At 41.1% G+C, this 16,219-nt stretch overlaps 1 protein-coding gene across 1 annotated transcript in view; it reads left to right on the top strand.

Moving 5' to 3' along the window:
• Positions 1-15,064, top strand: part of LOC137614320 (WD repeat-containing protein 70) — a 78,505-nt gene extending 63,441 nt beyond the window's left edge. Inside the window, exon 4 of the mRNA XM_068344078.1 lies at positions 12,368-15,064. Coding sequence (XP_068200179.1) covers positions 12,368-14,034 — 1,667 coding nt within the window. The 3' untranslated portion in view covers positions 14,035-15,064. The remainder of the gene's footprint in view (positions 1-12,367) is intronic.
• The last annotated feature ends 1,155 nt before the right edge of the window (positions 15,065-16,219 follow it).

Here is a 16,219-nt window from a genome sequence, read left to right as displayed (position 1 = left end):
CAGGCATTGTTTGTGAGCACTGGGAGAACAAAGAGGAGGGTTACCAAGAATACAATCTCAGCATGGATTCGTAGGGTAATCCATCTGTCCCTGAATCCAGACCCTACTCAGTCACGTCACCCTAGAGCACATGATGTCAGTGGCGTAGCTACGTCCCTGGCCTTCAAGAGGAACTTTTCAGTGACGCAGGTTCTACAAGCAGGGTTATGGAAGCGTCAGACGACCTTCACAGCCCACTACCTGCAAGACGTGACCCACAGGAGGCTCAATATGTTCTCTATCGGCCCTGTGGTGGCTGCACAACTGCTGGTTTAAACCTCAGGCTCCTTAATGGACAAGTAGCAGAAGGTTGAGGGCATTGTTACCCGGTCTTAGTCTACATGAATGAAAAGGTTTGTCTGGCCCTTATTCTTTTCTTCATCCTCCCCTCTCTTGGGGAAAGCAGCATCCTGGGTTCTCTGCACAGCTGACCTCAAACCACTGCAGGTAAACCATGTTTCCTTGTGTTCCTAGTATTAAGCTAATACTGTCACGTCCCCATACCCTGACGAGGTGGTATTGGGAGAGTCCTTGCCTAAAGTTTCCATCTAAAGGACTACAGGTCAATTTCCTAGGATGAGTCACACTTCAGACCTTCACACACAGCTTACGTAGGCCGCAGCCCTTGCGCAGCAAGGTTCTAGCGAGGTGCAGAGACTCCTTATTGTTGAGTGTCAGATACTGAGTCCCCAGGCAAAGCCAAAAGCCAGTACTGGCTGGGACTTACCACCCTTCCTAAGGAGTGAGTCACCCATATTAAATAGCGTGGTTTGTATTTCAGTTACGGAACAAATGACAAATTCGTAGGTAATTTGTATTTTTCCTAACTATACAAACCTTAGCTATTCAATTAAACTTGCCCGCCAGCCCTATCCCCCGTGAAGTCCTACCTCCAAGCAAAGTGAGCTCAAGCACAGGTGTGTGTGAGAGTAGGGGGGGGGGGGTAACAAGCTACCCTCCCTACCCCCTGCTAACTAGCGGTGGGGTAGTAAACCCTCGTTAAAATTCTAATGGCTCGTCATTTCAGCTACGCCGAAAGTAATTACCCATATTAAATAGCTAAGGTTTGTATAGTTAGGAAAAATACAAATTACCTACGAATTTGTCATATTTCATACAATTATAAGTTTCTACTCTATCAAATTTAGAGTGGGAGAATAAAACCTGAAATACATTAGACCCTAACCCTCTTATTTTATTCAGGTTATTAAGATTAGATTCAGCACAAAGGAGCAAGTGTGTATGTAAGGATTATCCTTTACTGTTGCTTTTAGTGCACTTCATAAGACAAACTGTAGACACTATCCTTCTTTGTTTACTAGATTAATTGTTTGTTTCGTCACTAATACAAATCCTTTCACTCTTTATTAGAGAATATACTTTCGGCGAAGCTGGATGACTAGTATAATTACCTCACCGCTAATTAGCTGGGTGTGGTTTGGGGTAGTACTTGTTCTATTGACACTTTTGTGAGTGTTGCTGTTTTAGGTCGTCATGCGGACTTGTCCTAGACCTGAAAGGCGCAAATACGTCACCTTCATGTTCCTGTTGAGACCGACCCTCACTCCCTGTGCCCGGCCTGCGCAGAATTTCGGGAGTGGTCATCCTCCTAGTGTGAGAGATTTGGTAGACGACGTAAGAAGTCGAAGAAGGATTAGTCTCCTTCGGGGTCATCCTCGAAGGCGGAGAAACCTCAACTTTCTCCTTCGTCTTCTCGATATCTTCATGAAGCTTCTGCTCAATCGGTCTCCCCTGGGCCCTGGGGAACGATCAAGTCGAATCTGTGGCCACTTGACCCCTGGAAGACCCTTAGGACTGAAGGACTACACTGCTTTCTCTAGCAAAGTGGCGCTGCCCTCTGCCTCAGGGAAGTCTTTCTCCGTCGATGATGTACTTCAGCTGTGGCCTTCCTTAGGGATCACTGGCCTGCCGTCGAAGGAAGGTCTAGATCTGATTCACTTATGGGAGTTAGGTCTACTCCTGAGTGGTCTCTGTGCAGGGCAACAAGAAGGGTTTTGGATTCGTCTTGGAACGAAACGACAAGGTAGAGCGTAGACTGGGTGCATCTGCGACACCTCACCAGCGAGTTCAACATACTCATCGGTCTTCGACCTTGACTCGTCCAGCCAACATGTCTCGTCTAACCAGTTTGAATCGTCCTTCCAGCATGATTCACCCAGATCCTGTAGTGCATCCTAATGCTGGATCACACAGGATTGCTCGCCAGACTCCCAGGCGAGTACTGGTGACTGACGCATGAGCAACTTCGACACATGATCCAACACGTGGCTGGATGATGAAGCATGATCTGACAATCCCAGAAGCACTCACTGACAACGACCCTCGCAAGTCACGGTGTTCGCCTTCACCAGCTCACGATCCCTGTAGCCTAGTCAACCATAGTAATCGACGTGGTCGCATAAACAACGGCTTCAGTGATGAGACAGTACAGTATTCCAGCGTGCAACCACAATTCAGCAGCGAATGACCATGCAGCAACGCTCGACCACGCAGCACCTTGCAATCACGAAAAGAGGGTTCCTATTCGTGACTTCCTGTTTGTCAGCATCGAAGAGCATGCTCGTCCAGAGTTTTCACTTCAGCACTTGCACATCCACGAATGCCAGTTCCTACTTCCAGGTTGGAAACGACAGCTTGCCTGTGTGCATCCATTTAGCTAGGCGCAAGCGCTCTTCTCCCAAAAAGGAAGACAAAACATTACAAGATCTTCCTCAACGAACTCCTGGCAGATGAAACCCAAAACGCAGCTCCCTCATGGGGCCCCAATGACCGTTCCTTCCTTTAACAAGGACATGCCCTGGTTTCATGAGTTGGTTAGGGCAGTTCAACAAGCAGTATCTGGTATTTCACAGGTTCCTTTAGGTAAAGGTCCAGTAACTTCATCTTCGACAAGCACCCGATAGATCCCGCTGGAGGCTTCAAGTGCCTCTAGGTTATCCTCTCCCCCATCTGATCTGAGATGGAGGAGTTCGGCTCCAGCTCAATAGCAGGAGCCGCAGGTTCCTATAGTCTTGTCTCCCATCCGATCTTCCAAGGTATATAAACCTCTTATAGAATCTGGCAAGCTGCAGCAGGACTTTTTGAAGTTGTAACTAACTCCGATGGTTTCTTCAAAGAAGAGGAGGGGACAGAAGGAGGCAACTCCTCCCCAAGGTGACACGTTTCACCCCCTGACCAGCAGGGGCTTGATATCTCAGAGAGAGACCTCATTAACGAAGAACTATCGGTTGTCGCTGATTGAGCCTGTTCGACCTGTCCAACCCGCTCACCCTGTAGAAGCAGCCAAGCCCACTCACGTCTTGCTTCCTACGTGTACTTCAAGGAGAGCATAAAGAGAACTTCCTCACTCAACGAATTCTTAACCTCGGCCGAAGGAGAGGAAGGACTCGAAGTCGGTGCCAAGAACTGGACATCGAAGATGATTGCACCAATTCAGGAACAAGTGCGAAGCTCAACAAGAACCACAACAATAACCACAACAATGACAGCAGACAATGAGTTTCCCTCGACGATGGAAGACTGGGAGACACCACAACAAAGACTACGCCCCACCCTGAGCTTTTATGGGTGCGAGCTTGTGGGTGGAAGACCTCGATCAAGATTCTGGGCACAGTGACACACTCCCGAGCGGCAAGTCCTAAGATCTTAGCTGCAGAGCAGAATGAGACAGATCATGCATTTTATCAAGTCCTTACTTGTATCAGGGCCATCAATGAGCTAGACGTTCCTGCCTGAAGGTAAGGTAAGGACACGGTCTTGGACCTTCTGTATGGCACCTAGAAACCCGCCAAAACCAGCATAGCTCTGCCCTGGTCGAGGGTATTATAGTGGGGTAAGAAGAAGGCTTTCTCACAGATCACTGAAGGTTCTCATTCCTTGCAGTCCAGCAATGTAGCAAATCTCCTCCCTCCACCTTTTGTCCAACAGAGGAGGTACTATGAGATCGTGGAGGAAAACTTAGCGGCGTTACCTCTCAATCCATTGATAGTGTCTCTAACCAAGGCCATATCATATCAGAGACTTTAAGGTTTACAGGTGAACTTCTCAGCAAGCGACACCCTTAACATGGAGAGGGTCGCAAAGTATGCCATGCTGGCTACTTCGTAGCTTGATATATGGTTGGGATCAGGAGGACACCTGTTCTAGAAAGAAGACTGGTCCCAAAAACATATAAGACTCGATGTTTACCTTTCTACTCTTAGGTACTAAGACCATCGAGTTCCTGGCCCACCAAGTGGTAAAATTGTGGGCTAATTGGGTACTCAAACGTCAGGATGCTGTGATTGAATGATTCCATAAACAAGTGTCTAAAACAGAAGAAATGAGACCACGAACCTCATCGATGGAGGGTCCTTCACTATTCAATGTTGAAGACATCGAGAGGGCAGCAGAGTATTGGAGAAAGACCAGCCGGGACTCTTCTCTAGAGGGCTATGACGATGAGACCCTACGCAGCAGCCCCTCCAGCCCAGAAACCTGTGCCTGCTAGATCTCAAGGAAGCAACAGAAGTCTGGGTGCTCCCAAGATGTCCGCAAAGAGCCCTTTTCTGCGAAAGACCAGAGCAAGGGAAGTAAGAGGGGAAAGGAAGAAAAGGAGGAAGAGGTAGTGGACGTGGTTTATCCCGCTATGGAGGGCAGTCCTCCCACTTGTCCACCGGTGAGAGGATGCCTGCAGAGCCTGCGGCAGCGGTGGTTGGCCCACGGGGCCGAAGCTTGGACGGTCTCCATGATACATTCAGGCTATCATGTCCTGTTCACGCTATCGCTCCCTCTTAACAAGAGAATGCCTTGTCGAAGTCATCGTGCTTCACCAGGAAATAATGTTTTCATGTTGAAGCATTGTGACGGGCAAGAGGGCTCTCGAACTTGGGGAAATTGCTCCCCCAGTTTGAATCTAAGTTTCTCTCTCTCATCTTTTTCTTCCTCTGAATTTTACGTCGACCTTCTCCTAATTTTATAAATTTTCTTTCGTGTTGCCATCCCAACTCTATGAGTAAAATTTCCCTTATTTTATAAGTGTATGTATGCATGTATATGTATATATGTGTGTATGTACTGTATGTGTATATTTACCTTTTTTTTTTTTTTTTCAAGGCGTGATGTTTCTGCATCCATTATTGTCGCTGCTTTAGATGTTTCTACATCTGTTATTGCTGCCAGCTTCGATGAATGGGAGGAGGTGTCACGGTTAGGAGGTATTTGCGCTCAAAGCTATATGAGAGTATTGGATGATCTCAGCCATCCCAAAGATGGTTTGGACCTTTTTGGCGGAACTATTCTCAAGTGTTGGGTCTTCGGAATCCAGGGGGATCCAATGCTTGGGGTAGGACTCTCGGCTTTTGGCCGGAAGCCCATCATTACAGATATGGGGAGGATGATTCCATATTTTCTTGGTCTCAGTCCTAACAGGCAGGTTTAGCTTACACCTGTGCATCTATATCTGTTTTGATGCTATCCTTTGGGTAGGGTATGGAGTGGACCATCTGGGAAGTATACTCTCATTGTGCCAATAGTGGAGAGTGCAGATTTCCTTTCTGAAGTGTGATGCCTTAATTTACTCGAGCAGGTAAATCAAACTAATCACTTTCTCAATGTCAACCCCGTCTTATGGATTCTTCAAGCAACGAGCCCCCATTCCCTGGATATGCTGACTCTCCCCCGGCACTGTTGACGACCTCTACTAATTTAAGGAAAATTCTGTGGATGACCTAGGAATAAAAAAGGACCCCTCTACTAATGTTTCAAAACCATGTACAGTGAACCCTCGTTTATCGCGGTAGATAGGTTCCAGACGTGGCCGCGATAGGTGAAAATCCGCGAAGTAGTGACACCATATTTACCTATTTATTCAACATGTATATTCAGACTTTTAAAACCTTCCCTTGTACGTAGTTCTGTTAACAAACTACCCTTTAATGTACAGAACACTTAATGCATGTACTACAGTACCCTAAACTAAAACAGGCATAAATATTAAAGGTGATTTTATATCATGAGTTTCCTAAACACGCTAAAAAGCACGATAAAAAATGGCAACCAATGTTTTGTTTACATTTATCTCTGATCATAATGAAGAAACAAACTGGAGGTAGAGCTTTGCTTATTACCCAGTCATATTTCCCATACTTTTCCCTTAGAACTACATCACATCTTCCTACTTTAGATATATATATATATATATATATATATATATATATATATATATATATATATATATATATATATATATATATATATATATATATATATGTGTGTGTGTGTATATATATATATGTATATATATATATATATATATATATATATATATATATATATATATATATATATATATATATATATATATATATATATATATATATGTATGTATACACATATACATACCTACATATATACATACATACATATATACGTACATAAATACATGCATACATATATATATATATATATATATATATATATATATATATATATATATATATATATATATATATATATATATATTACTGTATATATATGGGTTATGGAAAAAATCCGCGAAGTGGTGAATCCGCGATGGTCGAACCGCGAAGTGGCGAGGGTTCACTGTAAGTCGGGTAACAAAGGTAAACTTTGCATCCTTCATGTTACCTTAATTCCAATAGATACTGATTATGGTATGCTATATAAAGCATTTAAATGCTATGGAGTGATAAAAGGAATAAGAATGAAACTTGAAAATGAAAAATGCCATTCATGGATATCTTAAGATAATCAGGAAGAAGTATTTAAGGCAATATGTAACATCAATAATATTAAGACTAATATCATAAATGTCATGGGCGCCCTATGTGATAAGATACCAAACAATTTGGATGTATATAGACCTGCTGACTGGTTTGAAAAAGATGTTGATGTAACTTTGCCTCCCCAGAGAAAGCCAAAACCACCTATGTGGCTTCTTGCCGAGCCTAAAGGGAGTAATGGGAATTATTTTAGAATTAGCAAACTAATTCAGAAAAATGTAGGAACCATTGCACCAGGTGATATATCTCGCTTTAAAAAAAGTAGCTTCCTAATCCGTGCCAAATCCGGCACGCAATTGGTAATACTGTCTAACCTCAAGACTAATTAGTGATATGTTAAATGTCAAACCCCACGTAAATTTTAGTTACGGAAGGTGAGTAGTCTTCAATAAAGACCTATATAAATTTACAGAAGAGGAAACACTGGCCATGTGTCCATTAACAGTGTAGAAAGTGCATAAGGTTCATGGGACGTCGATGATTATCCTCACTTTCCAGGATGCTGATATGCCTTTCAACATCATTATTGAAAATGAAAGAATTAAAGTTCGATCTTTCAAACAGAAACCCCTACAGTGATTCAAGTGTTTCAAATTTGGACAACCTCTAAAGTTTGCAAAAATGAAAAAATATGTAGCATCTGTTCTAGACCATACCATCGAGAGTATACACTTGAAGTCAGCTGTTTGAACTGCAACTCAAACCGTAAAGTCACTGACAGGAGCTGCGATATTTATAAGTTTGAAGAGGCTACCCTCAACAAATCCAGTATAAAACACATAAGTGTGGGACATGCCAAAAGACTACTGAATAAACCAAACAGTTATGCAAACGCATTAAAATCAAGAGAAAATATACCACAGGAGACATCAAACCCACGTAGTGCTGCCAGTAATTCCAAGAAAAGAAGTACATCTAATGATAGTAATGTTTTGCATGGCAAGGTAAGCATATTGCTTTCTAAGGCTTTGTCAAGGTGTATTAAAACTGCGGTATTGCCCATTACTGTACAACCTTCATCCCCCATTACCAACAATAGCACTAACCTCTCAGGCCATGTCCTTGCCTGATTTGATGGAGTTTCCACTTGAAACCAACTTACCAGGTGCACCTGTGGTGAGGAAGGTGCAAAAACCTGGTAGCTCACCACCTATTAATCGGAAAAGAGAGAGACCTCCATCTCTCTCACCCCCTTCCATAAGAAACATTAGAGTTATGACGTCAAATAAGTGTGATGGTTTGAAAGTTGATGTTTCTGATCAACCAGAAGACAATTTAAATAAATCAGAAATTCAAGTTGAGGTCCACCATACCCCTCAAAAATTAGATCAAAAGGACATAAAGAAAATTACAAACACAAAACCCAATTTATCAAGACCCTCTCTAATAAAACCACCGGGAAATAGTGATAGATCAAAAATTGCTAATGGGAAGACTTCATCCAAAATTTCTTCCAAAAAATAAACCGTAGTTTTTTTCTCCATTTTGCAATGGAATTGTCAGGGTTTAAGGGCCAAATATGAACTTAAGCTTATCATTCATGAGCACTCCCCCATAATTATGTGTCTACAAAAGAGCAAACTTGATGACGATACTCCTTGTCCTCGCGAATATATTAGCTATAGGACACCATATGATCATCAAGTAGGGAGCCATGGCGTAAGTCTCATATACGTTCGTCGAGATGTTCTCCAAATATCTTTGTCTATTCGTACACCATTTATTTTACTTGGAGACTTGAATGGTAGACATCCCTTGTGAGGTGATGTTTTAGCAAACACCAGAGGCAATATGATATCATCAATTGTGGAAAATGAGGATGTCGTACTCCTTAATACAGGAGAGCCCACACAATTCCATGTTCAGACAGTATCATGCATTGACCTTTCAATTGCAAGCTCTAACTGCCTTCATGATTTCAATTGAATGACATTAGATGATTGGCTTACTAGTGATCATGCACAAATCATTATAAACACCAACAATATTCCACCTTTACAAAGATCGCCACGATGGAATCATGACAAGGCGAACTGGGTTAAATTTGGTATTAAGTGAAATCGAGGGGAGTGCAGAACAGTTTGAAAGTATTGATGATGCCATAGACTTATTGAATGGAACTCTCCATACAGCAGGATTCAATTCGATTCCCAAAACCACAGGATTATTCAAACTACGACCAGTCCCGTGGTGGTATTCAGAATTAACTGCCTTGCAGAGAACCACAAGAAAATCTCTTGACTGGATTGCATAGATGCCGTACAGAGGAAAATTTGATAACATTCAAAAAATGTACTGCACAGTTTTGTTTTACCATGAAAAAAGCTAGGCACCAATCTTGGGTATCTTTTATTTCCTCAGTCAACAGTAGAACACCACAATTTTCTGTATGGAGGAAAATAAAAAAGATTGCAGGCAAATTTACCCCAAACCCACCACCAGTGTTGAAGGTGAAGAAAATTTTAAATTTGGTAACAGGAAGGGAAGAGTCGTATCCTTCTCTCTGGTTACGGTTCATTTTCCTTTCGCCTACACACATCCACACTGAATAGTCTGGCCTATTCTTTACATATTCTCATCTGTTCTCATACACCTGACAACACCGATTACCAAACAATTCTTCTTCACTCAAGGGGTTACTGCACTAATTGTTCAGTGGCAACTTTCCTCTTGGTAAGGGTAGAAGAGACTCTTTAGATATGGTAAGCAGCTCTTCTAGGAGAATGACACTCCAAAATCAAACCATTGTTCTCTAGTCCTGGTTAGTGCCCTTGCCTCTGTACCATGGTCTTTCACTGCAATGATTAAACATGTACAGTACAGTACCTATTAATGCTAAGTTATTTATTTCAAGCATTACTAACAGAATATGGCATGATCATAGTATTCCAAGTGTTTGGGAACTAGCCATTATTTAAGCGTTTTTAAATCCCAGTAAGGATAAGTTTTTAGCTGCAAACTATCAACCAATTGCATTGACATCCTGTTTATATAAGATCATGGAGAAGATGGTCAATGTGAAACTAATGTGGTACCTTGAAAAGAAGGGTATTTTATCACCTTTTCAGTGTGGATTTAGAAAAATGTACTCAACGATTGATGTGTTGATACGAGTCCTCTATTTGTGAAGCCTTTGCTTCCCAACTGCACCATGTAACAGTCTTTTAATGCATATGGAGATATGGTATACTTAAAATCATTCATAATTTAGGATTACGAGGAGAGCTACCATTGTTCATTCAATCATTTATTTCACATAGATATTTTGAAGTGAGAGTGGGGGAAACTCTATCGGAGAGAAAATGTCAGGAAGAAGGAGTTCCCCAGGGTAGTGTGCTAAGTGTAACCCTATTTGCACTGGAAATTAATGGGATATCATCTGTCATTCCTCAAGATATTCTCTCAACACTATTTATAGATGATCCCTCCACATCATTTGCTGGAGCTAGAATGGCAATGGTTGAGAGAAAACTACAACTCGCAATTAACAAAATTATTCAGTGGGCTATGAATGGGTGTAAGTTTTCGACAAGCAAAACTGTTGTCCATTTCTGTCGTATTTGGGGAGTACATCCAGATCCTGATATGTACATCAGAGGTCAACAGATCTCAAGTGCAAGTGAAGCTAGGTTTTTAGGCTTGATATTAAATTGAATGTTGACATTGGTTCCTCTCTTAAAGTCCTTAAAAGCAAAAAGTCTTGATGCTTTGAAGCTTTTGAGAGTTTTGTCCCATACATCATGGGGACGGACCGCAAAACTATCTTAAAGTTATACAAGGCCTTGATTATTTTAAAAATTATTTATGGGTGCGAGATATACTCCTCGGCCACCCCAAGTCAACTAAAGATACACCATTCTGGTATTAGATTGACAATAGGAGCATTTGAACTTCACCTATTCCAAGCCTCCTTGTTGATGCTGGAGAATTACTGTTAGACCTTTACCGAAAGTCTTCTATTGTTCGGTATTTGTTTAGGTTGCAAAGACTCCCTAATTCTTTAGCTTTTCAGACTGCAAGCCTTGTAAGGCACTCAGCATACTTTGAGAGTTACCAAAATCTCCTCAACCTTATGGTTTTTGGGTGAAACAATTATTGAACAGTCTTGATACAATAGAAGTAAGGTGCTTCTATTCAAGATATCATCAACCCCTCCATGGAAATTACCGGAGATATCTTTTTGTAAATATTTTATTGGTGTTAAAAAGGATATGACTGTCATAGAAGCCAGATCTTTTTTATTGAACATGTTGCAGAACATAGGGAATCAACTTTTATATATGTTGATGGCTCCAAATTTGATGTTGGCATTGTATTTGGAGTACATAGTAATGATTTTAATTGTAGAGATGCGCTTCCTCTAACAACTTCCATATTTACTGCCAAACTGTATGGCATACTAACCACTATTGAGAAAATGGCATTGGAGAAGGAGAGTAATTTTACTATTTTTAGTGATGCTGATGCCAGGAGTGTCCTTCAAGCTTTTAGAAGTTTTTAATTCTAGTATCCCTTTAGTTTTAAAGATTTTATAGGGGCTTTTTATTATTGGACTGAGAGGTATAACAGTTTGATTTTGTTGGGTTCCATCACATGTAGGTGTGTCTGGGAATGAGAAGGCATCTATGGTACTCTGCAAGCTGGCTTCCTGTGTCTGCAGGTAATAACCATTTCTCTTGTACAACCTGATATATGTACATATATTTGTTACGTCCCCCATATCCCCTAATGAGGTGGAAATTGGGTAATGTCTATGATTTGTTCAAAGAAGTCGAGGACTTCGAGAATTCTTACCTGGGTAAGTAACATTGCTAGTATCACGCGGGTTGCTCAGGCCACTAATACGTGCACATGCACGGAAGTTTAGCGAGGTGTCAGGGTGACTCCTCCATAAAGCATGGAGGATCACTTCAGGTTAAAATCAACCAGTTGGTTAGGTCTTCCACCCCTTTTAAGGTGAGTCATCCTTAATAAAGAGCAAAAGGGTTTGTATTAGTGACGGAACAAATGACAAATTTGGAAGTAATTTGTATATTTCCCAACCATACAAACCTTGAGCTCTTTATACAATTTTGTCCTGCCATCACCTATCCCCATGCAAGTCCTGCCTGCAATCAAAAGTAATGTCATATCACAGGTGTGTATGTGAGCAGGGTAGCTGGTACTACCTCCTACCCCATAGCTAACTAGTGGGGGGCTAGTTATATCTTACTAGTCTTCCAACTTCTCCAAAAGTATACTCTCTAATAAAGAGCTCAAGGTTTGTATCATTAGGAAAAATACAAATTGCTTTTAAATTTGTCATTTTAATAACTCATGTCAGGACTTTAACCCAAATAAAAAGTAAATCAGTACAAGCCTTTCTTTGAGAATGGTATCTAAATCTAATTTTAGGAAGAGATTACCATTTGGCTTTGGTGATAGTTTGCAGAATATTAAAACTCAAGTTACATTTTTTCCATCAATCAGTGGCCACTTTGCTTTGGAAATTTTCTTGTGATTAATTCAGATGTCTTTCATTTCAGAAAAGATGAAAGTAGAGTCCAGTTTAGAGGTAGAAAACCCTATGGTATCTTCCTCAACTGTAAAAGGTGCAGTGGTAGATGACTCCTTTGATGAAGACGATGATGACTTCATAGGCCCACCTCTCCCACCAGGCTTGAAAGACAACTCTAGTAGTGAGAGTGAGGAAGAGACTTACCAGCTGCCTATATCTCATGAGATGACCCTTGATCACGGCACAAAATTAGTCTCTGCTCTAGCTGTAGATCCTTCAGGATCACGGTTAGTTAGTGGTGGCTTTGATTATGATGTGCGTTATTGGGATTTCCAAGGAATGGATCAAGCTAAAGAACCCTTCAGGTCATTTTGTCCTGCTGAGGGTTATCCATTGAATTGTGTAGAATACAGCTGCACTGGTGACAAAGTCTTAATTGTATCTGGCTCTCAGCAAGCTAAAGTATATGACCGCGATGGCATAGAACTTTTCGAATGCAATCGAGGGGATATGTATTTGCATGATATGGCAAAGACAAAGGGTCACATTGCAGGGTTGACATCTGGTACTTGGCATCCAAAGGACAAAGAAGAATTTCTTACAGCAGGTCGTGATGGCACGTGCCGCATATGGCATACGGATTCACCTCACTGCCAGAAATATGTTATAAAAGCGCGAGCGATGAACGGTTTGAAAACTATACCAACCACCTGTGCTTTCAGTCGCGATGGCCTTTTGGTTGCTTGTGCTTGTGATGATGGTTCAATACAGATGTGGGATCATCGAAAGACTTTTGTAAATGTTTCCATTAATGTCAAAAAAGCTCATGATAAAGGGACTGACACATCGAGCCTTCAGTTTGCATATGATAACAGAGGTTTTGCTACCAGAGGAGGTGACGACACACTAAAACTGTGGGATATAAGGAATACCAGAGAACCAGTTCACGTTGCTGGAGGATTATTCAATAGGTTTAGCATGACAAACTGTATCTTCAGCCCAAATGATCAACTTGTTATTACTGGAACCTCACAAAATCGAGGAGAAAAGTCAGGGAAAGTGGTTATGTACAATCGTAGTACTTGGGAGGTATATAAGGAACTGGAAAGTGGGCCAAGTCACATTGTCAGACTTATATGGCACCCAAGATTGAACCAGTTGATGGTAGGATGTGGCGATGGTAAGGTTCGCATTTTGTATGACCCCAACCTGTCACGAAACGGTGCTGTACTTGTTGCGGGTAAACATAAGAAGAGACTGAAAAAAGCTGAAGTTGTTGTATCTCAGCAAGTTATAACACCCCATGCCTTGCCTATGTTCCGTGAGGAACGCCACAAGTCCACAAGGAAAGTAGAAGAAAGAGATCGTAAGGATCCTGTTAAATCACGTCAGCCGGATTTACCAGTTGGCAAAGCAGGGTCAGGAGGCCGTGTATCTGCAGGAGGCTCCACTCTGTCATCTTACATCATACGTAACATGGGTCTAAGAAATAAAGTGCACGAGGAAGGAGACCCCAGAGAAGCCCTTCTTAAGTATGCCAAGGATGCTGCAGAAAATCCATACTGGGTCACGCCAGCTTATGCCAAAAATCAGCCTACACCTATTTTTCAAAATCAACAGCAGCAAGACCAGAATTCGGATGATGATAGCACCAAAACAGAAGAGCCTGATAAGAAGAAACTCAAAACTGTGTAAATGATAATTCTGAAAATAAAATTATTCTTATGAGACATGAGGCAGTTTTCCAGAAGTCTGACCCTAGTTTTGAAAGAGAGTTAAAGGCAGGGCTTGGAAATGCTGTGAAAAATTTTTATTGTAAAATAGTTTTGTTCGATTCAGTGAAGGAGTTTATAGAATTATTCATACTCATGGGATGTGGGTTATTTCTTGTGCCCAGAAAATGGACACCGACACAAAAATTCTTTGTGAATAAATATGTAATCTTTAAAGAAAGCCTTGGGTGAAACAAAATTATAGTGGGGACTGTACAAACATGCTCACAGTACCAAGAACAAAGCCAGACTAGGCTAAATCTTGCACATCAGTAAACTCCAGTATATACAATGCAAATCATTAAGAAAATACTACATGTAAAAATAAAATATTTTGACTAAATCCTCATATGAAACTTATCCAAAAGTAAATATCACACAGAGTGAAAGGAAAAGTATAATTTAGTAATTACAAGACTTACGCACTTGTGATAATTTGGAGTACCTGCAGATTGACATTTAAAATTAGGAGTTGAACAATGGAATGAATAGGAAGTGTAGGTCCCTCGACAGTGCCTAAAGGTGTTGAGAGCGTTTTTTTTTTTTTTATTTATATGGAAGTGTTTGGAGACTGTTTCCTGACAGATAAGACTACTTATGATTAATGGGTTGTGATGAGCAGAAAAGATTTTGGCAGTTGCTTTATTATGCCCGCACCTAGACAAAAGAAAAGACAGTACAAGCAATGTTGGAAAAAATTTTGTTTTGTAAGAGAATGTAAGGACTTCAGTAATGCCATCTATTGGTGTTCTGAGGAACAAATTGAGAAAAGATGTCAGTTAGTGCTAGAATAGAAAATTGCCACTTCATGCTTTTACCATTTTTTGTATATTATAAAACTTTACTTTCTTTCATCTTCAATACTAGTCACTTTCCCATTTTGCTGTTCATCTGCGTCTTCAAATTGATGACAATACAAAATGACTACACCAATAATCATCCTATGGAACGGATGTGCTGATTTTACTATAATCCTCGAGTTAAAGTTTTAGTGGTAAGAGGTTGTACTGTACTAATTATACAGTGTTACTGGATAATGCAAGTTATTAAATGAATATATTACAAAGTATGTGCATATAGTCTAACTAAATTGCAAATATTAAAAAATTATAGTAACATAATACTGTAATTCTTATATGCAGAAAAAATAAATACTAAATGCTAGACTTTCAAAACATTACTGACTTGTTCAATGCAACCTGTCAGTCATAAGTAAGCTTATCTGCTGTGATCTAGTGTCCAGTTGCATCCTAATTAAAGTCATAACCTGCACCCTCATCTTAACGGGAATGACATAACCTGGTTAAAACTCTACCTCTTTTTGTCTTGCAACACCATGCAATGGTATAGTTAATATCTAAGTCCATCAGCATATTGCCCAAATTGTGTTCATTTATCAACTGCTGTTTTCATTCTTGTAATTTGTTCCTATAGTACACAAGAATACAAATCCTATGTTCTTTACATAGGAAGATGATAACAGGGTGAGATGGCTTATGGCTATAAAAACTTTTAATGAGGTGTGTACAACCAGACGGTTGTTACCAGTGGTAATGGGGAGAAGTAACCCCCACTCACTCATGCCTCCCTCACTTCAATTTTCCTTTTTCTTTTGCATTGCAGTGTGACTGTGTTTGAGGGTGCAGCATGCGTATTTGCCCAGGCAAGGGGTGGCTGTTCCAGCGGTTCGTTCATGGCCCAGGAGGACACGGAACATCACCGGCTTTGCCCTGTGTGCAGAGGAGACACTTGCACACAGGCTTCCCTTGCCTAGAGTGTCGGAAGTGGGAATGGTACAGCAGAAGAAGAAGTGTGAAAGGGATTCTTTGCCTTCAGAGTCATCCTCAAAGTTCCAACCTCTCTCCCTCATTCCTGGTAACCACCTCTCTGACTCTGTTTGATCGGTCTCCTCGTAGTAGTGATCAATTATGAGTGATGGCTAGTTAATGCCCGGTCAACCTGTATGTCAGGCTGTTCAACCCTCCTTCCCTAGTGAGGCAGGGGAACAGTACCCCAAGGGGAGACCTTGTCTCAAAATGCCTTGCATCTTCTGTGGCGGTCATTAGGACTCTTGGGTCCACCCTCAAAGGACTGGCTAGCGTAGGTGT

This window comes from Palaemon carinicauda, chromosome 20 (genome assembly GCF_036898095.1).
Source record: "Palaemon carinicauda isolate YSFRI2023 chromosome 20, ASM3689809v2, whole genome shotgun sequence".
Taxonomy (NCBI): Eukaryota; Metazoa; Arthropoda; class Malacostraca; order Decapoda; family Palaemonidae; genus Palaemon; species Palaemon carinicauda.
The sequence above is the reverse complement of the archived record's forward strand: the minus strand, read 5'-3'. Positions and strand labels throughout refer to the sequence as shown.